This window comes from Ambystoma mexicanum, chromosome 1p, assembly GCF_040938575.1.
Source record: "Ambystoma mexicanum isolate Mex_15411 chromosome 1p, UKY_AmexF1_1, whole genome shotgun sequence".
Classification (NCBI taxonomy): domain Eukaryota; kingdom Metazoa; phylum Chordata; class Amphibia; order Caudata; family Ambystomatidae; genus Ambystoma; species Ambystoma mexicanum.
This window is the reverse complement of record NC_090921.1, coordinates 1,345,594,789-1,345,616,948: the sequence shown is the minus strand read 5'-3', so window position 1 is coordinate 1,345,616,948 and position 22,160 is coordinate 1,345,594,789. Positions and strand designations below refer to the sequence as shown.

Here is a 22,160-nt window from a genome sequence, read left to right as displayed (position 1 = left end):
TATGCATTAAAGCTACTTTGTAACAGGCTCAAACAACCAGTTCACAGGTGTTTTCCTTTTGAATTGCAAGTAGCTAGAATGTTCCAATGGGAAGTGATGCAGAGTTGCCAATGGGAAGGCGGGCTCCTCAAAAGCACTGCTGGAAATTGATTTTTTCCCCTGGGGATCACACCAGGCACCAGCGGCAGTAGAGAGGGGGGCATAGGGAGGGGGATTTTTTCCTCTCAGCCCCTCCAAAGATTGATCGTGAACACCTGGAAAATTGCCCCGTTTCTTATGATATTGCCAGCAAAGTAGAAAATGTGCACACCCTTTAAACCTAAAAAGAGGCACTTCAATATGTCCGGTACAGTGCACCTTCAAGTGGTGTCTTGGGGCAGTGTCTGGCCCCTGCTCCTAGCGACCACGGATCACATCCGGCCCCCGGTCACATATTAAACCCGAGCGTACAGCAGGATAGCTTAAAGCAATCCAAGCATTCTAAAATAAATCTAGAGTGCAAATTGAATTCCCTGGATTGGAGAGCTGGATCCAGGAAGATCTGGACCAATGCCAGCACCGGTCATAAGGGTAGCCATTGCTACCCCGTGTCTCCTTAAGTAACACCCACGGATTGAAGCCAGGCTAGAAAAGCCTTGTTTGGCACCGATATTCTGGACTGTTTTTCCCCGGTGATCTCTTTCCCGAGCCCACTGTTGGCTACCATGTAGCAGTGAGAATGCTTGCATAGGTGAAGAACCATAGCTGTAGGGTTGCCCCAGGGGTCTGCTCACCCTTCGGTCATTTGTGGCATTGATGGTAGACTAGGCCGCCATTCACCAGCCGTGGATGTCGCCCAAACACATCCTAATGCCAACAAGAAGCTAGGTCACACATTTATTTATTTAGCCATTTATATAGCGCTCCAAGCCCGACGGCATCTAGGCGCCTCCGTACGTGGCTTACCAGACACAGGGATACCAACTGCCTCTCACCGGAGCTAGCGCTCGATCTTCAATGAGCTCACAGCTTGTTGTGATGTCTCGAATCACATTTGCTCACTGCAACCCCCTAAAAGCGCTTAAACCAGGGAGCGCTGTCCTCATTCCGAAGGCAGTTTGTGTTCTTTGCAGTCGCTCTTTCTTGCTTTGCTACAGTTTCGTTTTTCAGAGTAACTTTTCACACTCAATTTCCCTTCAAAACCCTGCACCCCTCTCAGTCAAGACACACAAATCTCTACCCTTCTCATGTTTAGGTTTGCGGGATCCGGGCTTCCAACAGTAGACATTTTGCACTGGTGAAAGTACCAATAGGGCACTAGGGCAATGTTTGTCTTAGTCGTAGCCCTTTGCACTGGTGCAAACGTGCATTGAAAGAATAGGTTTTTGGGACCAGAGCCATTTTTGCATTTGTGCTATTTGCTCTAGTACCGGTGTAAAGTTTCTGTAACACGAGTGCTGATTTGTGGGGGTATTGTGGAAGCCACGAGGCAGGCGCGAGGATGCAAAAAGTCTGCCAGGGGACGGGGGTCACATTGTAGGAGGGTTGAAGCCACTGCCGAGTAAAGACGCAGGTGACACTGAGGACATTCCTCGGCCACGTCTGAACCCGGATAAGCCTGTGCCGCAGGGTGCGGGGCTGCGTGCCCGCTCTTGATGTGTCATTGCGTGACGTGCATGAGATGCTTTTTCGATTCTTTCGTCTAGAAAAAGCGTAACAACTGTAAACAAAAAACTTGTTTGAGCGAAGCTGTGACTGCCCTGCACTTCTGTCAGTCACAGCTGCCTGCCTTGATGACAGCTGGCTCATCTCCCATCGAGGCTGTAGCCGTGGCGGAACAATGACCCGCCGTCAATTGGTGGGACCGGAGGGCTCCGGCAGGGCCCCGGCTCAGCCTCACTTTTTGGAGACTGCCGGGGCCGAGGCCCCGGCCCACTTAAAGCACTGCTGTAGGTAATAGGTGAAAGTGTGTCTGGGCCAACTCAGCCTTATATCAATGAAATGAAGTTTATCTTTCACAATGATTTGTTGTTTATATAGGGCTTTCGCCAAAGTGCTGTACATGGAACATATTTATATGCAATTATCCCCAACTGGAGCTGGTACTCATTTATGGACCTCGGAATGATGAAAGGCTGATTTGCCCTTGCCAGGATTCGAACCTGCAAATCACATACAGATCTCAGCAGTGAGCTCTCAACTCACCGAGCTATCTTACCAATTGCCACTATGAAACTCTAGCACTTCATGTAATTACATTATTATTACGAATACTATATACAGCGCTCGGAAGCTTCCCAGCTAGGTTCACACACTATAAATCCTGCACACAAGAGAGAGCAAAAAAAGCATGCAGTACCAGGAGTAACCGAGAAAAAGCTTCAATAACAGACGTAGATAAGAGATAAGGGCACCTGCATATCACAATCAAGGTTCAGCACTAAACACAAGCAGTTTCCGTATAGTGCTTCACCATGAAAAGCCACTGGACATGGTTGTGATGTGTTTAACAGCCCGCTGAACAAAGAATGCAGGTAGCTGGAACCTTGTGAGGATGATAAAATGAGGACCACTGAGTTTGGCTTTACTTTGGGAGCTGTCTGGTGTCTGCTGAGAGGCATGGGGGCTGATAGGGCTGGGGTGCATGCGATTGCGTGTGAAGAAGAGGGAAACGGCGAGGATCGGGCGCAGCAGGCTCTACCTGACTTGTGATTGGCTTCGCCCCAGGCCCTTCCGGCCATTCTCAGCGTGTCAGGACATCTCCCGGGTCCCACATGGCCCAACCAGCCAGCCCTCCTCCTTAGACCGCTTCCGGCCTGCGGGGCATTGCGAGCAACGCATGCAATGCCCTTGCCAGTGTGGGAATGCCCACGAGGGAGTCATCGGGCAGGGTGGGTAGCCTAGCAGTAGTGGGAGACAGCACAAGATGGCCATAGTCGTGGGATAACATTCAAGCGACCTCAGCGACAGTCCCAGGCTGCAGGCACAAAGGATGCCCTCGCTGGGAGCGCCCAGAAACGAGAGAGGGAGGCGGACCCAGCGAAGCCGCTGCGAGAGGGTTCTTGGGGGCGGACAGAAAGAGAGAGCGTCGTAGAGAGAGGGCGAGAGAGCGAGGGATAGTGCCGAGGATAAGGAAGCAGGAGAAGGACACAGCGTCAGAGGGGAGAAACAGAGTGCAGAGGGGACAGAGTGCAGCAGGAAAAGATGGGGAAGTGGAAAGGCTGGAGAGGTAATGTGAGAAGATGGGGGCGGCGAGAGGGAGAAAGGGAAAGAACAAACCCAGGGAAAAGGAGGGAAAGGTGAAGGTGTGCACATGGCATAGCCGAGAATAACATTACGCACCTTGTCATAACATATAACGGTATAACATGGCATACTATAGCAAAGCTTAACCTTGCTAGGTATTGCATAACATAGAATTACATTGCATAGCATATCATGGCCTAGCACGGTATATCATAGTGTAGCAAAGCAAAGCAGTGCCGGCCATGGCATAACATAGAATTGAACCACACACCATGTTGTGGCATAACACGGTATAACATAGTGTAAGATAGCATAACATAGAATTACACCACAAAGCATGTCATGGCATAACACGGTATAGCATAGTGCAGCAAAGCATAGCAGTGCCAGCCATGGCATAACATAGAATTACACCACACAGCATGTCATGGCCTAGCACGGTATATCATAGTGTAGCAAAGCAAAGCAGTGCCAGCCATGGCATAACATAGAATTACACCACACATCATCTCATGGCCTAGCACGGTATATCATAGTGTAGCAAAGCAAAGCAGTGCCAGCCATGGCATAACATAGAATTACACCACACATCATGTCATGGCCTAGCACGGTATAGCATAGTGCAGCAAAGTATAGCAGGGCTAGCCATGGCATAACATAGAATTGGCATAACACGGTATAACATAGTGCAGCAAAGCATAGCAGTGCCAGCCATGGCATGACATAGAATTACACCATACAGCATGTCATGGCACAGCACAGTATAACATAGCATATTGTAGCAAAGCATAATATGCAATATGTGCCATTGAAGAGCATACCCTGGCACAGCATAACATAGCAACATGCCAGTAAAGGAGGACAGGAGTATTTGATGAGAGTGGACGCACAGAGGTGGGTAGAGATGAATAGCCGGTGGAAGTGGTGCAGAATGAGAGGGCGTCACGGATGAATGAAAGGGGTGAATTGCAGAGGAGGTGAGAGAGGGAAAATGAAATTCGGAAAGACTGGTGCTCATGCTTTCCAGGGAGGCGAGTCTGGATGAAGTCAAACGGTTTATGGAAAGAGCCGGAGCAGGAGAAAGGCTGAGACAGCCCAGGCTCAATGCACCATTCTTCCAGCCTGCACATGCTGCCACTGGACCGGCGGCCAGATACTGCTTGCACAGGAGGATTTCATTCATTTATTTATTTAATTCATTTTTTTTATAGCGCGCCTAATACCATACTGGAGTTTGGTTTCTAAGCACGGATCCAGGTCTCGAACCGCTATTGCTCTGCATGGTCTTGCTTCCAAGACCAGCACGTTACCCCATAAACCCGCACCCCCACTAAACGCAGAAGTTTGCTGCACGGGTGCGGAGCTAAGGACCTCATTCAATCGCCCAGATGTGAGCAGTACCAGAACTACGTACAGCACACCAGTCAGATCATTCCGAGGGTGCTGCTGTGGCCCCCTGTATACTCTGAAGGGTGCTGTACTGGTGCATATGGTGGACTGAACTGCACCACGTAGATGTGAGGAGCAAGGTCGGACTGGGGCATACCATTGCCTCGGGCACCAATGAAAAAGAAGCTGGCGGTCGCAAATGGCAAATAAGTCCTTCTGTGACAGACTGTTTGAGTGGCAACCAAGGCAGAGTTTTTTCGTAAAATGTGTTGCAAATTGTGTATTTTAATTTTAAAGACTATATTTGTTCAATAATGCTAGTCAAAAATACTAGTTGCACAATGTAGTAACTTATCAAACTGGCCCACTTTGTAAAAAAAGTGCCCAGTTTAACCAACAATACTGGCCCGCACTAGCATGTTGGGCCTGCACTTCGGTCATTGCCCTATTGCCCTATAGGCCAGTCCGAGCCTGGTGAAAAGGTACAGAACTATTTTGCACAATCCGGAGCATTCCGGGCACTGATGCAGGCAGTGCTCGAGATAAGAAAAAGCAGAAGTATTTTATTCTCTAATTTTGAAAGTTGGGAGTAAAATGATTTTTTTGGGGAGTAAAAATGTAAGTCCATTTCCCAATGGGAGTATTTTATAAGCGAGTAAAAATGTTTTAACAGAGAGCATTTTTCTGTAATCATTATTCCTTTGTACCTAGGTATGCATGTACATTAAAATATGCATGTTTACGTCTTCCGAACAGGCAGCAATAATAGTAATGGCATTTTATTTCTATCGCGCTCGTACACAAGTGTTTCAGAGCCTTGTACTGCATGTACAACTGGTCCAAACACGTCCATGGAGCTGTTTGGGTAAAAGCAGTGGCACAAGGTCCTACACATCTATCCCCTGTTTTTTGTTGGGAGTATTTTTACTCCCTATTTTTATTTTATGGGAGTATTTACCTATGTTTAGGGAGTAGAAGTGGCCGATACACCCTTTATCTGTAGGGCTGGATGCAGGGGCGGGGAGAAGCAGAACCTCTCTGTTCCAGCCTTGCACTTCTAATAAGGGGTGCAAGCGTGGGCAGTTGTGTAGCCCCTGTCTCAGAAAAGAAGTTGTGTGTGTGCGTGCATGTGCATGGGGGTATTCTCGCAGAGTAGACTTGGTTTTCCCGCCATAGGGCAAAGCCCCGGAAAGAACTGGTGTGGGCCTGTTGTCTAAGCCAATGTGGCCCACTTTGATTTCTACGCAGTGGGTCATTTTACACAATAATGGACCTTTGTGTACCACTCATACTGACACAAAACGTCACAAATTGCAGTTGCTGAATGTGGGATGCTTTATTTAGATGTGCAGGACTATGTTTTTGTCCCGAGCCGACCCCGCCGCAGAAGTGCACTGTACCGGGGAAAGCATAGAAGAGTGCAGCATGAGTGTGCAGGGGACACTGGGTGTGCACAGAGCTCAGAGAGGCAAAAGCTTCACCCAATTGCAGGCCTAGTAATGGGCGCTATTCTTCTTCCATGTAGTAAACCATCTACTCCTTAGAAAACACACCTGTGCTGGTTTTAAGCCTTGCTGCAAATACACTGTGCATGGTTATCAGTTGAACTCAATGCCTATAAGATCACTAGAGTGCAGTTCTGAGGGTTCAATAAAAAAATGAGTGCATCTTGGAGTTGTAATGTTGTTTCACTTAAATTGGGGAAATTTGCCACCAAGAGTCAGATATCACTGATCCATGAAAGCCAATACAGGCACATGTGTACAGGCGCCTTATAAATGACTTATCATATCATAATGATTCTGGGACTATAGGCCTGGTTCGCCCCTATGCAGTTGCCAAAAAGGCCGCCATTAATGAACTCTCAAAAACCTGAACGTCTGCTGCACTCGATGCATCGGTCTGGTGGATTAGCGCTTGCTATAGACAGTGGTGTGGCAGCTATTAGGTTATCTGAACATGTCCTTTCTATGACATGGGCCCTCATTACGAGTCTGCCCGTACCCTGCTGGTGTTACCGGCGGGTTACCAGCAGACTCGTCTTACCATTTCTTATGACTGATATCCCAAAGCCACCTGGATATCACAGACGGTGAAGGAACAGTAAGTTCCCATTCCCGTCTACATGGGAATGGGAACCCTGAAGCACTGTGCCAGTGTTTCAGTAAGCAATCTGCCGGTAGGGGCTGGAACAACGGCAGGTCCAGCCTACCAGTAGTTCACAGCCACTACCGGCAGACTCGAAGTGAGCCGATACGGAAAAGGTGCTGGTTACGTTATAATGAGGGCCATGGTGTTGGGGGCCAGGATGCCATCCACCAAAGGTTAAGATGGACGGGGTTGAATGTCTTTTAGTATAAAATAGTGTCCTTACTTACCACTAAATCAGGAGGGAGTTTGGGGAGAACTATGTGACCAAGTGAATCTCTTGGTGGTCGGCCTTCAGCCCCTAGCAATTCAGACGTTGTAGTGACACGTTTCTCATTCTAGTCTATGCGAGGAGGCAGTGGCCAGGATCCTGGAGACTTGAGATGGAGGCTGAGCGACCACTTGTTCTAAACAGCGTTGACCTGAGATGCCACTGGCTCAGTAGCAAGGTTGGATCTGGCCAAGGCGCATGCGTGAACGCGTTCCCCAACTTGGAGACAGCAACCTAAGCAGAGAGACTCAATAAAACATGCCTCCAACTGAAATCCAAAAAACGAGGCTCTATGTGTCTCCAGTTACGAGCCTGCTCTATGGGAGTCGGCCATTCTGGTGCCTGGGCTCGGCCTCATATAAAGCCTCCGGCTGTTTATCCTGCAGCAGTAGACACTGTTAAAGTGAGTGACGAGAGGCCTTCACTCATAAAGAATCCCGGCCATAAAAACAAACGGGGGCAGGCAGGCAGGAAAATAATATCTTCTAAGCTCGGTAATGGCTGCAACAACCTTGTTAAATCAGATAACGACCCTGGCCCGGAGGGTCCTGATGAAGGGAAGGGGAAGAGTTTGCGCCTACTTGGTCATGTTTGACAGGCTTGCAGGGAAACAAGGACATGACCTACAATGTCGAAGGGGGGCTCTGCGTGGCCCACCAGCCTTTTGCCCACGATACACTGAGCTGACGGGCAATCTGACTACTTGCCGAGACGTGTGCCCGTCCCTTTATTAAGGTGTTATGAAACATTGAACACTAGACGCTCTAGGGGTTCACCCTGGAATAGTAGGTTAGCCGTGATGGAGCGCACCTTAGAATTGAGAGATAATGTGTAGAAGGCGGAAAGAGTGGCAGCATTGTGTTATTAGTCCTCATAGTGAGGTAATGTCATTTCATAGTAAGAGTCATTATGGGAGTAAATACAGCACTGTGAAAAGCCCCCTAACTGTGACCCTGGGAAGATGGAGAGGCAGGGAATGGTCTCAGAAGGGCTGCATCAGTGGGGGTCGTGGGGCCACCCTGCAGTAGTGGCACATGGCCGGATCTGTGGGGTGAATCTGTGTGAATGAAAGTCTAAAGTATTGAGGCGAGGCCTCCTTCTGGACACTGAGCTATGATTCAGCTATAGCATAGTACACCCTGGAAGGGGAGAGACACTCAACACAGAGAAACTCTGGACAAAAGGGTGCTTTGAAATCCTGAAGCTATTGCCACGTTATGTTGCGTTAATGTGACTTACAGCGCAACCACTGCCATTTTCATGTTCTCCAGGCGCTCTGGAAGGTCTGAAAGAAGGGGAGCAGTTGGTTTATTAGTAGGTGTCGAGGGAGAGCACAAGATCGCTGTTGCTGTTCTATTGGTCGTTTTAGCTAAGAAAACCGGTGGCTGGGTGTTGGGGTTGTCTCCAGGTGGTATGAGTTGGAGGGCGTTTGGGTGTGAGTGAGTGTGTATTGGTTGTTTTGTGTGCCGGTGGTGTAGGGTTGGAATTGATGCTGTGCATGAGTTCTTGGAGGTGTTGTGCGTTTTGCTGTATGGTTTTAGGGTTGGTTTTGTGATAGTCATGCATGGGGGTTGCACCTGGAAGGTGTGTGGTGTGTTTGCACGAATATGGAGAGTTTCAGTCGGGTTAATGATCGGGAAGGGGGATCCTTATGCTGATGTTGCGTAGATTGTTTGGTGTTTAGGCTGAAATGCCTTGTGCGGTGGGAAGCGACAGTACGTTTCCTTTGGCAGGGCCTACCCAGTTTGGTTGACTTGACCCAAGAGTCCCCAAAGCGACATTGTATTAATGAGGGGACATTGTAATATTTGACTCTGTAACAGTGAGGCAACTTTGGAATAGGGAACTCTGTAACAGTGGGGGGAGTTTAGAATAGTGAACTCTGTAACAGTGGGGGGAGTTTGGAATAGGGAACTCTGTAACAGTGGGGGGAGTTTGGAATCGGGAACTTTGTAACAGTGTTGGAGTTTGGAATAGTGAACTCTGTAACAGTGGGGGGGAATTTGGAATAGTGAACTCTGTAACAGTGGGGGGAGTTTGGAATAGTGAACCGTGTACGAGTGGGGGAAGTTTGTAATGTTGGACTCTGGATCAGTGTGAGGGCACTTTGTAATAGTGAACTCTAAAGTATTAACCTAGTGGCCAAATAGTGAAACTCACAATCAGTGTATCATGGGGTAGTAAGGGTCCTGGTAATCGTAGAAGTGTAACAGCAAGGGGACCTTATAATAGTGAAACCTTGAATAGTAAGGGCGGGTGCAATAGTGAACCCAGGAGTTAGGAAGAGCGGTGAAGGAATCCTGCTATAGTGAGATCTGTAATCCAGAGGACGGTGTTGAAGGTGAGCACTGCCAATAACAGGAGATCCTTAAAATAGTGCAACCGAAATAGTGAAGCAACACTGCAATAATGAGCAGCCCCCCGCCCCAACAGAGGGATGCCAGAATAATTACTACGTGTATTTAAGAGTTTAAGAAACCATGTCATAGACATACATTAAAAATAGCCGTTAAGCTTAGTGCAACGAGGGCTCTTGTTACAGTGAACTTTGCACTAGTGACGGAACAGTGTAATAGTTCAAGAAGAATAGCGAGGGGAATGTACATCACTAATACAGAGAAATTGCATGGGAGCCTTGCCAGACTGAGCACCGGAACAAGGGGCGTCATGGTATGGTGAATACAGAAACATCAAGTGAGCCCTGAAACAACAAGCACCAGAATAAGGGGGAACCTTGTAATAGTGAATCCAGGAAAAGCATGGTACTACTGTAGATAGATGCAAGACCAGGAATAATAGGGTTCCTTATACCCCTGTACCCAAACAGCATGCAAATCCTGCACCAGTGCGCACACGAACAAGGAGGGGGAACCTTTTAACAACATGCACATCCTGCAAAAGTATGCACCAAATTAAGTAGGTCCATCCTTGTAACAGTGAACCCAGGAACAGCATGCAAAACCTGCAACAGTGCGCACCAGAATAAGGAGGGAAACTTGTAACAATGAACCCAGGAAATGCATGCAAATCATGCAGCATTGTGCACTAGAATAAAGAAGGAACCTTGTAACAGTGAACCTAGTAAGACTATGCAAATCTAGCAACAGTGTGCACCAGAATAAGTGGGTGAAACCTTGTAACAATGAACCCAGGAACTAAATGTAAATCCTGCACCGGTGTGCACCAGTATACAGAGGGAACCTTGTAACAGTGATTCCAGGAACAACATGAAAATCCTGCACCAGTGTGCACCAGAATAAGGCTGGAACCTTGCAACAGTGAACCCAGGAGCAGAATGGGGGACCTGCAACAATGTGCAATGGAATAAAAAAAGAAGTATATAATACTGAGCACAGGTAGAGCGTGGGAGACCTGCAACCGTGAGCATTGGAATTTTGGGGAGTGGGTTGTATTGGTGAACCCAGGAACAGCATGGGAGACCTAAAACAGATAAGTGTGGGGGGGTGGGGGTGGGAGGGAGGAGGTGTTGTAACAGTGAATCCTGGATAGGCATGTGTGATCTGCATCAGTAAGCCCTGGAATAAGGTGGGAGGGGGGGGCGCTTGTAATTGCAAATCCAGGAACAGTTTGGGGGGCCTGAAACAGTGGCCAGCGGAATAAGGGGCGAGGACATTATAACAGCGAGGCTGGGAACATTATGAGAGCCGTCTAGCAGTGGCCACCTGAATAAGAGTTTATAACTTGTAACAGCGAACCCAGTAATCGTGACTGGAGCGTGAACTAGAACCTGCCTAATATCTACTAAAGTCGAAGCTGACCAAAGAGGCAGCCTGATCCCTGTACACAAAAACACTGCAAACAAGCGCTTTGAAAATGGCACCAAGTTGCAACCATTGCAGAATACTGGAACCTCGGCCTCAGGACAAGCACATCTGGGATTTTTACATCTGGCTGTAAAAACAGTACAAGAAAAAAGCTACTATGCGCATGCCACGGCCGTAACTCTACTGCCAGTTTTAACACTCCTATAAAACTCAGCTTACAATTCTTGACAGCAATCACATCACGAATCCTACTGTTTTGAGGCGATGGATGGCCTCCTCCGGGGAGTACACGGGATGGAGGTGGGCTGTCCTCCCAATGGAGAGCACAGGGTAGGCCAATGTCTACGAAGTGTTGGGAGGGCTGGGGAAGAGGCCGCACAAACTGCAGCTTGTTTACTGGAGCTTTGTGATTTGAAAGCCCTGTTTCTTTCCCATCGCTCTCCCAGCCCGTAACTCCTGTCATTAGCTGGACACCGTGCATTCATGCTGGTACTCTTGAGTCCGTTTCTCAAAGACTGGTTGTTTAACCATGTGTGATTCGGGTCGCCCTTTGCTGGACTCGCAGAGATCGTCTTTGTATGGCTGCCATATTCCATGCAGTGTTCACCAAACCACCTAAATAAATAAATATAGTAATTGGCCTAAATACATCTGTGGCCTCCAGAAGTGACACGGTAATCCAAGTGTCACACCTGTTACTGCAAACAATAACCAGGGTAATGCCTCCTGAAGTTGACACAATACTCCAGAGGTGGCCTTCGGGAATGGGCACAATACTCCAGAAGTGCACACAGAACTCCAAATAAGGCCTCCAGTACATTACACAGGCTCTAATGTGGATCCAAAAATGTGCCACCGTACTCAAGATCAGCTTCTAGAAGCGAATACAAACCTGCACATTTAGCATCCAGAAATGGTCACAGGGCTCCAGCTGTGGCAGAATTACACAAAATACTCCAGGTTATAATTCCAGGAGTTGACAAAGTACTCCGGGTGTGCCCACAGAACTGACCCAATACTTGTGGTGTGGCACTCATAACTTCACACAAGACTCCAGAAACACTTCCAAGAATTGATAACATATGTCAGATGTAGCGTCCAGAAATGGGCACCGTACCCCTGAGAAGTCCTCCAGAACTGGACACAGTCCTCCAGCTGTGCCCACCAAGACTAAGCACAAAGCTCCAGAAAAGGCCTCCAGAAGTTGACACAATACTAGAGACGTAACCCCCCAGCTCTGTGCTAAATACTCCAGAAATGACTACCAGAAATTGAAGCAAGACTCTAGAACTACACTCAATTCCCCAGATGATGCCTCCTCCTCGGAGATATGCACCTCTTTGTACCCCAGCATCCGCTGTGCTCCCCAGGCGTTTCCTTGGTCCAAAGCTCTTGCCTACATGAGGTGTAAAAACTCAGTAGAACTGGCAAACAAGCGAACCACTGGCGGCGGGAGGCAGGCTACACACAGTGGCTGAAAATGGAACCCAACCTACCCATTCTACCCACAGCTAGTAAATAGTGTCTGGCACTGCATATACTTAGTATTTACTTGACCCCATGTGATCACGCACACTACTATAATAGGTAGATGGTGTCATTGGAGGTACGAACTTGCCCCTTACACAGTGTAATCAAGGAGAGACGCTGCCCCGCACACACTGAACCCATGGAGTGACTTTTCATCTCCACTATAACCGGGGTGAGACGCCCTCACCTCATACACTGTAGCCAGGGAGCCACCCGTCGCCTCCTACACCCCCTCTTCTCATAGACTCTACCCAGGGGGAGACCACTCACACTCAGCACTATAACAAGGGAGAGACCCCCCTCTCTTTTCCTACATTCTGACACACCTCTGAAGCTGCCGGTTCTCCGGGAGTTGGGGGGCGGGGGGGCAGGCAGGGGGTGAAGTCAGATGTTGTCGACTGTCATTGGGAATGCATACATTTGTTTGGCTGCAAAGTTTTTCAAGTTTGCCAGCCCCCTAAACCTACAAAGTTCTGGAGCAAGAAGCGATGGGGGAAATTGGTGTAAGGAGATCATTCTAGTAGATGCGACAGAGAAAGAGAGAGAGAGAGGGAGGGAGAGAGAGAGAGAGAGGGGGGAGGTAGAGAGAGAGAGAAAGAAAGAGGGAGAGAGAGAGAGAGAGAGAGAGAGAGAGAGAGAGGGAGGTGGAGAGAGAGAGAGAGAGAGAGAGAGAGAGAGAGAGAGAGAGAGGGGGGGGGGGCTTTAGAGGCGAGTAAGGTCCGAGGCCCGGACCGAGGGTGAGTTGATTTGGTAGACTGAGGGTCGGGACGGGCCGGAGGCGAGAGTTGGTGATTGAGAGTAACAGGAAGAAAGAGAAGAGTGCACAGGAGAAATGGGGAATGAAGGAAGATAAAGGTGTGTTTAAAAATAAACGCTCTTTTTTCAGTGGGTCTGAGAGAAGGAGACAGCGATGGAGAGAGGAAAGCGGAAAAGCGAAAGAGGCGGGGTGGTGAGAGAGACAGAGAGAGAGCTGGAGAGAGAGAGCGAGAGAGAGCGACAGAGGAGGGAGCGACGGGTTGGAGAGAAGCAAACAATCCGAGGTGGTTCCCTTTTCTCCACAACAGCCAAATTCCATCACCACCATCATAACAGAAATAAAGGCCTTACAGTATGGGAACTTTTACCCTTGAGAAACCACAATGACAATGTTGCAGTCTCCTAGGACAACCACGGGAGAAATGACCGCACTCACCGCCCACTGGGCCCCGCCAGGGCTGGGAGACGTCGGGCGGGCGCAGGCAGCTCACACGCGGATACACTGAAGGCTCCGGGCGGGACGTCAGTACACGGCAGAAAGTGGCCGGCCACGCGAAGCAGAGAGTCTGGGAGCTGTGCAGGCACCCCTGAAGAGGCATGCCCAGGCGTGAGGCAGCAACGCAGAGGGGGCGAGATGCCGCGGTGCTGCCAAGGGAGCGAGATGACTCCGTGATAGCGAAGCACACCGAGTGCCCGCAGCAGAGGCCTGCGTGTAGCTTGCAGGTGAAAGGTGTGATTCACGGCTTAACCCACCCTCGGCTGCAGGGATATTTGACGTGAGGTCCACGGGCTTCAGTCCCAACACCTCTGCACAAGAGTGTGCCCCGCGTGCAAGTCACTATCATTGGAGTGCCTATAGCACATGTCTGTGTTGCACAAATTTCTGATTACAAGTTTCGATTTCAGTAATATATTCAGTGCGTTGAGTGCACACGGCAGTGGTGTGTATCCAATCAGTAGGTCACAGTTTTCAAGCCCGGCATGAATGATTGGTCAATGTGTTCAGGCCTTCATGCAAAGAGCTGCATGCACCCCGCTGCAGCTCACACGTTCCATCCAAGTCAAGCAAGGCTTCTTAGGGCTCCGAGGACCCGTTACACTGATGTGCGTCCGTGCGTGCGTGTGTGTGATTGGCAGGTCACAAATGAAAACTCCAGCAAGTCAAACTCAACAGTTACTCCTGCGATTTCCGCAGACTAAAGCCCATTGACTTTATCTTGTTTTCTTTTTTTCTTCTGTAACCAGCAAATATCTTTGTAAGATTGCCACGATGTCTCAGGGCTGCTGCACGCTTTATAAATGTTAATAACTAAATATCTCTAACGTGCTCGCATTGCTCATGAAGGCCACATCAATTCGCTAACACATGCATATTAAAGTCCCATTCGTCTCCGGGGTGGCATGCTGGAGCAAACGTGTAGGGCGCCATGCCTCAAAGTTAGTTGCCTAGTGCCTGAAGCCATCGAATGACTGCGACGTCAAGGCTCAATGCGTCACCTGACGTCGCCCTCAGAGGAACAGTCTCCAGTGTTCTGACACTCTCCACCCTAATTCAAACTGACGTTATGGCGGGATTACCCTTATTAACACCATACGCAATAAAACATGGCCCACACAATGGCGGCTCCTGTAGGGGCAAGGTGACCTCGTGCGAACTCCTCTCATAAGAACATTCCCTTTCTAAGCCCTACTGTCGGGAGAACAATCCCCTGTGAAAGCCTGCCATTAAAACCTCACCCTTATTACAAATCTCTCTCACACACTAGGCCCCTCGTTAAGGGCATCTGTTTTCAGGGTACCCCGCTTATAATGAACTCTTGTTCGGCAACCTTTTCACAGCGAGCAAAAAGAAAACCACGCACATAAACCAGCGGCCGAAGAAGAAGGCTAGGCCTGGCTCCAAGCACGTGGCCCTCGACCACAGACCCCAATTGGTCTCCAGCTTTTCCTCTGCGCCGTGCTTCGCCTCGACCAATAATGTTTTCCTGAACTGCTTTCTTTTCTTGCACTCTGTGCACGGGTTTGCCAGCCTAGCCGCAAAGAAAAGCTGCTTTAATACCTGAATTTAGAAACCCTCGCCACTTTTGGGTGTTGAAATTTACAGAGGCAACACTCTTCGAAAAAGGCTTCTGTTGTGAGTGCGTCCTTTTCCGAAAGTTCTACGAGAACAGTCGACTTTTATGCCTTGCTCGATTATGAAAGTACCTTTGCAGGAGCTGTTGCTGGAGAAACATCATCTTCTGTAAACATGTATTTTAAGAACAGCTCTGTGATGAGAATATTTTCCTTCTAAACTGCCTTTCTATAAGCACAGTCCCAGCCTATGAACTGGCGTCAGCGGAATCTTCTTGTATAACCCCTCGGAAGAAAATACCACTACCAAGCGCTCAAATCCCAAGAGCAGGTCTCTTGCAAGAGTTCTCACCCTGAGAACATTCTGCCCGGGAGCACTCTTGCCAACAGAACATTTTGGCACTGTGGACCTGTGGTAGCCCATTCCACTTCTAGGGTCTCTTGCAAGAACAACATTCACAGGGTTGCCGTTGGACATTCTTTTTGCGATGTTTTGCTACAGAAAGATCGCCCTCGTGTAAACTCTCATTCAATAAAGCACCTCTTTTAAGAGGCCCTGTTAGGATATTCCCAATCCACAGATTCCTATTATCTGACCATTGCCTGCCCATGTGTTCACAGTATCTGATCATTCCAAATCCACAGATTCTTATTATCTGACCATTGCCTGTCCATGTGTTCACAGTATCTGATCATTCCAATCCACAGATTCTTATTATCTGACCATTGCCTGTCCACGTGTTCACAGTATCTGATCATTCCAATCCACATATTCTTATTATCTGACCATTGCCTGCCCATGTGTTCACAGTATCTGATCATTCCCAATCCACAGATTCTTATTATCTGACCATTGCCTGTCCACGTGTTCACAGTATCTGATCATTCCAATCCACATATTCTTATTATCTGACCATTGCCTGTCCATGTGTTCACAGTATCTGATCATTCCAATCCACATATTCTTATTATCTGACCATTGCCTGCCCATGTGTTCACAGTATCTGATCATTCCCAATCCACAGATTCTTATTATCTGACCATTGCCTGCCCATGTGTTCACAGTATCTGATCATTCCCAATCCACAGATTCTTATTATCTGACCATTGCCTGCCCATGTGTTCACAGTATCTGATCATTCCCAATCCACTGATTCTTATTATCTGACCATTGCCTGCCCATGTGTTCACAGTATCTGATCATTCCCAATACACTGATTCTTATTATCTGACCATTGCCTGTCCATGTGTTCACAGTATCTGATCATTCCCAATCTACTGATTCTTATTATCTGACCATTGCCTGTCCACGTGTTCACAGTATCTGATCATTCCCAATCCACTGATTCTTATTATCTGACCATTGCCTGTCCATGTGTTCACAGTATCTGATCATTCCCAATCCACAGATTCTTATTATCTGACCATTGCCTGTCCACGTGTTCACAGTATCTGATCATTCCCAATCCACTGATTCTTATTATCTGACCATTGCCTGTCCACGTGTTCACAGTATCTGATCATTCCCAATCCACAGATTCTTATTATCTGAACATTGCCTGTCCATGTTTTCACAGTATCTGATCATTCCCAATCCACTGATTCTTATTATCTGACCATTGCCTGTCCATGTGTTCACAGTATCTGATCATTCCCAATCCACTGATTCTTATTATCTGACCATTGCCTGTCCATGTGTTCACAGTATCTGATCATTCCCAATCCACTGATTCTTATTATCTGACCATCGCCTGTCCACGTGTTCACAGTATCTGATCATTCCCAATCCACTGATTCTTATTATCTGACCATTGCCTGTCCACGTTTTCACAGTATCTGATCATTCCCAATCCACTGATTCTTATTATCTGACCATTGCCTGTCCATGTGTTCACAGTATCTGATCATTCCCAATCCACTGATTCTTATTATCTGACCATTGCCTGTCCATGTGTTCACAGTATCTGATCATTCCCAATCCACAGATTCTTATTATCTGACCATTGCCTGTCCATGTGTTCACAGTATCTGATCATTCCCAATCCACTGATTCTTATTATCTGACCATTGCCTGTCCATGTGTTCACAGTATCTGATCATTCCCAATCCACTGATTCTTATTATCTGACCATCGCCTGTCCATGTGTTCACAGTATCTGATCATTCCCAATCCAGTGATTCTTATTATCTGACCATCGCCTGTCCATGTTTTCACAGTATCTGATTAGTCCCAATCCAGGGTTTCTTATTATCTGTCATCCCCCATTCAGAGGTTCTCATTACTGGAACATTCCCAATATATGGGTTCTTATTATCGGACCATTATCAGAAGTTATCGGACTGTACCCTTCCTAAAATTCTTACAATCATGCCATTGCCTAATCCATTAGTTCTTATTGGCAGATAATTCCCCGCTCTCTGAGTTCATATTATTGAACCATGTGTCTTCCAAGAGCTTTTATTATATACCATTCCTAAATCTATGAGTTCATATGATCAAGGTATTCCCCTCCTTCCAAGAGTTTGTATCATTAGGCATTTCCCTAATGTATGCCTGCTTCTCAGATCATTCCCCTTCCACGAGTCCTTAATATAAAAAAGTCCCTTTTAACAGTTCTAGCTAACAGACTATTCCCCAATCCAGGAGATCTTCTTATCAGACCACCTTTCATGAGGTTTTATTATCAAACCGTTCCTCCTTTCAGGGTCTTAGGATCAGACCATTGCTTTGCATAAGAATAGTCACCTCCCACGAACCAACCGCTGCCCCAAGACCCTTCCCTTCCCATTAGCCTCTACTTGAACACTCCCCTGCTACATTCTTTCGGGAACAGGCGATTCTTTGTGATTCCCTTGGAATGCCCCCCTTAAGTGGGAACGAAATAAAGACTATTTTAATTCTGGAAAATATTCTTAAAGAACAGACGACGTTTCAGTTGTGCAAAATTTAGTTACAATCCCTTTTTTTTCTTCTTGACCAAACTGTGTGATCCTGGGCCGGCGCCTCGCTCCACGTGCCTCGCTCCCTTATCTGCCAAAATATAGAGCTCGTAGCAACAGCGTGTGCTCAGAGACGAAGGGAAACACAGACAGAAGCTGCAATTTGCCTTCGACGCGTTCCAAGGACAATAACATCCCCCTTCCCTGGCACCCTACTGGGCGAGGAACAGGCACTGTTTACGAGATGCAGTTAAGAGAGCTGGTTTTATGAGAGCCCCCCTCGCCCTCCTGAAGACATCTACTGCCACTGTATCACATTTAAGGGAATCGAAGTACCACACGGAGTCATGGGAAACCAGCGTGGGTCCCACACGAGTACAGTAAAAAAAAAAAAACTTTGAAAAAACGCTGCTCGTGATAACATGCAGGGCTAGAAAACACATTCCCCCTAGAAAGCCTGCTCGGTGATATGGGTTGATGATGGGAGGCAGGGGCGGGGGGGGGGAGGGGTGGATGGGGGTTTTATTGATTCACTCGTTATCTCCCTTTGTGGAAAATATTATTTATTTTGATTTCTTAGAACGCCAGGGGGTGCTGTATCTCCCCCACGTGCTTATCTCTGGCAGCAGCACGCCTTGGAGGGAGAAGTGCGACTGTCACCTCACACTTTGCTCGTTGGGCGCGAGACTCGCGCCTTGGGGCGCGCTTTCCCCTGTCACCCATCCCACCGCCCAAAGGGCTTTAGTGGAGTTTACCACCGAGGCGGGACTTTTGGAAAAAATCCCGTCGAGTGTCACTGATGTTACCACTTGAACCTGAGAGGGGGCGGGGAGAGGGGCGCATGGATATCTACCGTGGGCCTTAGAATCCGAGCTTTCGGGGTTCATACCCCATTCTATAAGATGTAGGCATCGACCAAACGGTAAAAGGTGTATCGCCCTCAATTTGGGATGCGTGCACCCCTCTACCATGGCCCACCTCCCCCTAGAGGGCTCAGCCAACCCCAATGCTATACACACCCCTAAGGGTGGCCACATGTCTTGAAATGAAAGCAAATCACCTAAGACACGAACATGTGAATGAGCAAGTGTTTACACGAAAGGGATACATTTCTTGAAAAAAAGAAAAAAGTTTAACTTACTTTTCATATTTTCCTGTAATGCCTTGGATATAAAAATGTGATGCTTCTCTGAGGTTCCTTCTTGTTTGGTTTTCTCTCCCTCTGCTCGCCTGCACACCTCCTTGGATTTCGTGGTCACCCCCAAGGTAGCCGCGAGTGGTCGGTCGATAGATGGGTAGGTGGGCACGAGGTAGTTGCTCTTTTCGATGGCTCTTGGTTCAACTTTCCCGCCTGTTCAGGTTGGCTTCACCTGTGGTCCTTCCTAAGTAGGTTTGGGTTCTGAGGTAGAATGAATGCACCCCCCAAAAAAAACAGGCAGCCACCCCTGGCACCAGTGCCAAACCAATGTGTTCTCGCCAGGGAGTGTGTGTGCATGTGAACTCACACCACCACATATTGGGGGTTTATATACAAGTGCCAGAAGAAAGCAAGTCCTCTGTGTGTGTATGTGTGTGTTTTTTTAAAAGATGACACATCTTGAGTCACATCTTTTCCATTGAGAAAAAAAAAAAAACTCTCCTTGCCCAAAGAGCTCTCCTTCCTTAAACTTACATTTGCCTGAAAGTGGGCGGCACGGCATTAAACACTGTGACACATTCTCTTGCAATTCCTTTGCCTGTCAGTGTCTCTCTGCTCTCCCTTTAAACTCTGGGCGGGGGGGTCGTGGGGCCGCGAGAGCAGCGGATGAGGTCAGAGAGGACACGGTCCTATCTCGTCCCTGTCACGCTTAGCCCCTCCACCCCCCTCGCCACTTCTCGGGGCGATGCTGCCGGCTCTTTACTGCCTTCGTGCTCTTTTCTTCAGTTATCCCGCTCATATTTTGACTGCCCTGTTTCTTTTCAAGCGTACACTTATATTTTATTACCGGTGGGGGAAGAGTCGAGAGAGAGAGAGAGCAGGTAAACATGTGCATGGTCTGGGAAGAGGGTAACAGGGGCGCGCTGGCCTTGCCCGTGGAATATCAACTCGTTTTCCAACAGACGTGTGCCTCTGGGACTCAGGACATAGGGCTGGGGCCGAGTCAGTCAAACGCAGATCAGGTTTTCACCCTTGCAGGGGTTTCAGAGCCATATCTGCTCTAAACGGAGTTTCCTTTCCACAGCAGTTTTCATCCCTGAGGCGTGACACGCACGCGAAGCATCTCGCGAGATAAGGGCATCATGCAGGCCCAGGTGTGGAGTACATGCTAAATCACACGGGCCTGGGGACTAACCACGGCCTCTACACCGATGCGCAAACAAGTGTGGCAAGCTACTTGCCGAGATATTCCACAACAGTGGGGATTCCACGGCACGTGTAGGCCTCAAGAGCACGTCAGTGCTCGTGATGGGTGAAATAATGCCGCGCAGTTAAAGAGGACCCTCCGTTAACTTCCACGAAAGGAAAGTGGCACTGCTCTTTGTCAGAGTAGCAATACTTTCAGTGGGACTGCAGCAGCGGGGCTACAGTACTCTAATGTGACAGTAACTGCACTTCTCAGCAGGGCTGCAATCCATTTACTTGGACAGTAGCATCACTTTGGAGTAGGGCTGCAGCAAATAGAATGGTGCAGCAGCAACATGTCCTAGGAGTGCAGTGCACGGAACTTCACAGAATCGCTGCACTGCTTTTAATGGGAGGGTACCATCTCTTCCCAGTAGGGCTGTGACACTTAGAATGTGAACGTACATTAACGTCTGGGTTGAGCTGCAATATGAGGGCGCACCAGACTTTCTCAGTGGGGCTGCAGTGTGTTTAATGGGGCAGACCTGCACATTTGCTGCAATGCATTTAATGGTACAGACATAGATTTTAACAGGGCTGCCATACTGGTGTTTTTGCAGTGCAACATTGTCTGGGTGGGGCTGCAGGAAATATAATGGGGCTGCACCGGCATTTCTTAGCAGAGCTACACAGCATTAAAAGGGGGAGTTTGGGCACTTCTCGGCATAGCATAGCTGCCATAGCATAGCAGCATTACCTTTAATGGGAGAGTATGGACACTTCTCAGCAGAGCTCCCATACATGTGCTGAGATACTGCTGTCAAGCCTGGGTAGGCCTGCAATGTATCCAGAGTGCAGCACCAGCATTTATCATCAGAGCTGCACCACATTTAACGAGGCAGTTTGGCCACTTCTCAACATGGCTGCAATACTGTAATGTACAGTAATGGGATTTCTCAGCAGGGCTGTTATACTTGCAATGCTACAGGGTAGTCTTGTCTGGGTGGGGCCGGTGGATTTATGATGGGGATGCATCAGTATTTCTCAGCAGTGTAGCAGTGCATCTAATGAGGCAGTTTGGGCACTTCTCAGCATAGCAGCATTACATTTAATGGGAGACTATGGGCACTTCTCAGCAGAGCTCCAATAGATGTGATGAGATACTGCTGGCAAGCGTAGGTAGGTCTGCAATGTATCCAGAGGGCAGCACCAGCATTTATCATCAGAGCTGCAGCACATTTAATGAGTCAGTTTGGGCACTTCTCATCATGGCTGCAATACTTTAATGGTACATTAATGGGATTTCTCAGCAGGGCTGTTATACTGGCAATGCTACAGGGTAGTCTTGACTGAGTGGGGCTGTTGGATTTATGATGGGGATGCATCAGTATTTCTCAGCAGTGCAGCAGTGCATCTAATGAAGCAGTTTGGGCACTTCTCAGCATAGCAGCATTACCTTTAACAGGGCAGTTTGGGCACGTCATAGCATAGCATAGCTGCAATACTTTTAATGGTACAGTAATGGGATTTCTCAGCAGGGCTGTCATACCTGTGATGGTACAGTGCAGTCTTGTCTGGGTGGGGCTGCTGGATTTAAAATGGGGCTGCATCAGTATTTCTCAGCAGGGCAGCAGTGCATCTAATGAAGCAGTTTGGGCACTTCTCAGCACAGCAGCATTACCTTTAATGGGAGACTATGGGCACTTCTCGGCAGAGCTCC

At 48.2% G+C, this 22,160-nt stretch overlaps 1 protein-coding gene across 2 annotated transcripts in view; it reads right to left on the bottom strand.

The window, feature by feature from the left end:
• IL11 (interleukin 11) overlaps nucleotides 1-19,636 on the bottom strand; it is a 36,664-nt gene extending 17,028 nt beyond the window's left edge. The window contains exon 1 of one of the 2 annotated variants that reach the window (XM_069607021.1): nucleotides 19,259-19,636. In XM_069607021.1, coding sequence (XP_069463122.1) covers nucleotides 19,259-19,265 — 7 coding nt within the window. In that variant the 5' untranslated portion in view covers nucleotides 19,266-19,636. Of the gene's footprint in view, nucleotides 1-13,540; nucleotides 13,966-19,258 lie in introns of those variants that run through there. The other variant, XM_069607020.1, reaches the window with a different exon arrangement.
• Nucleotides 19,637-22,160: the final 2,524 nt, after the last annotated feature.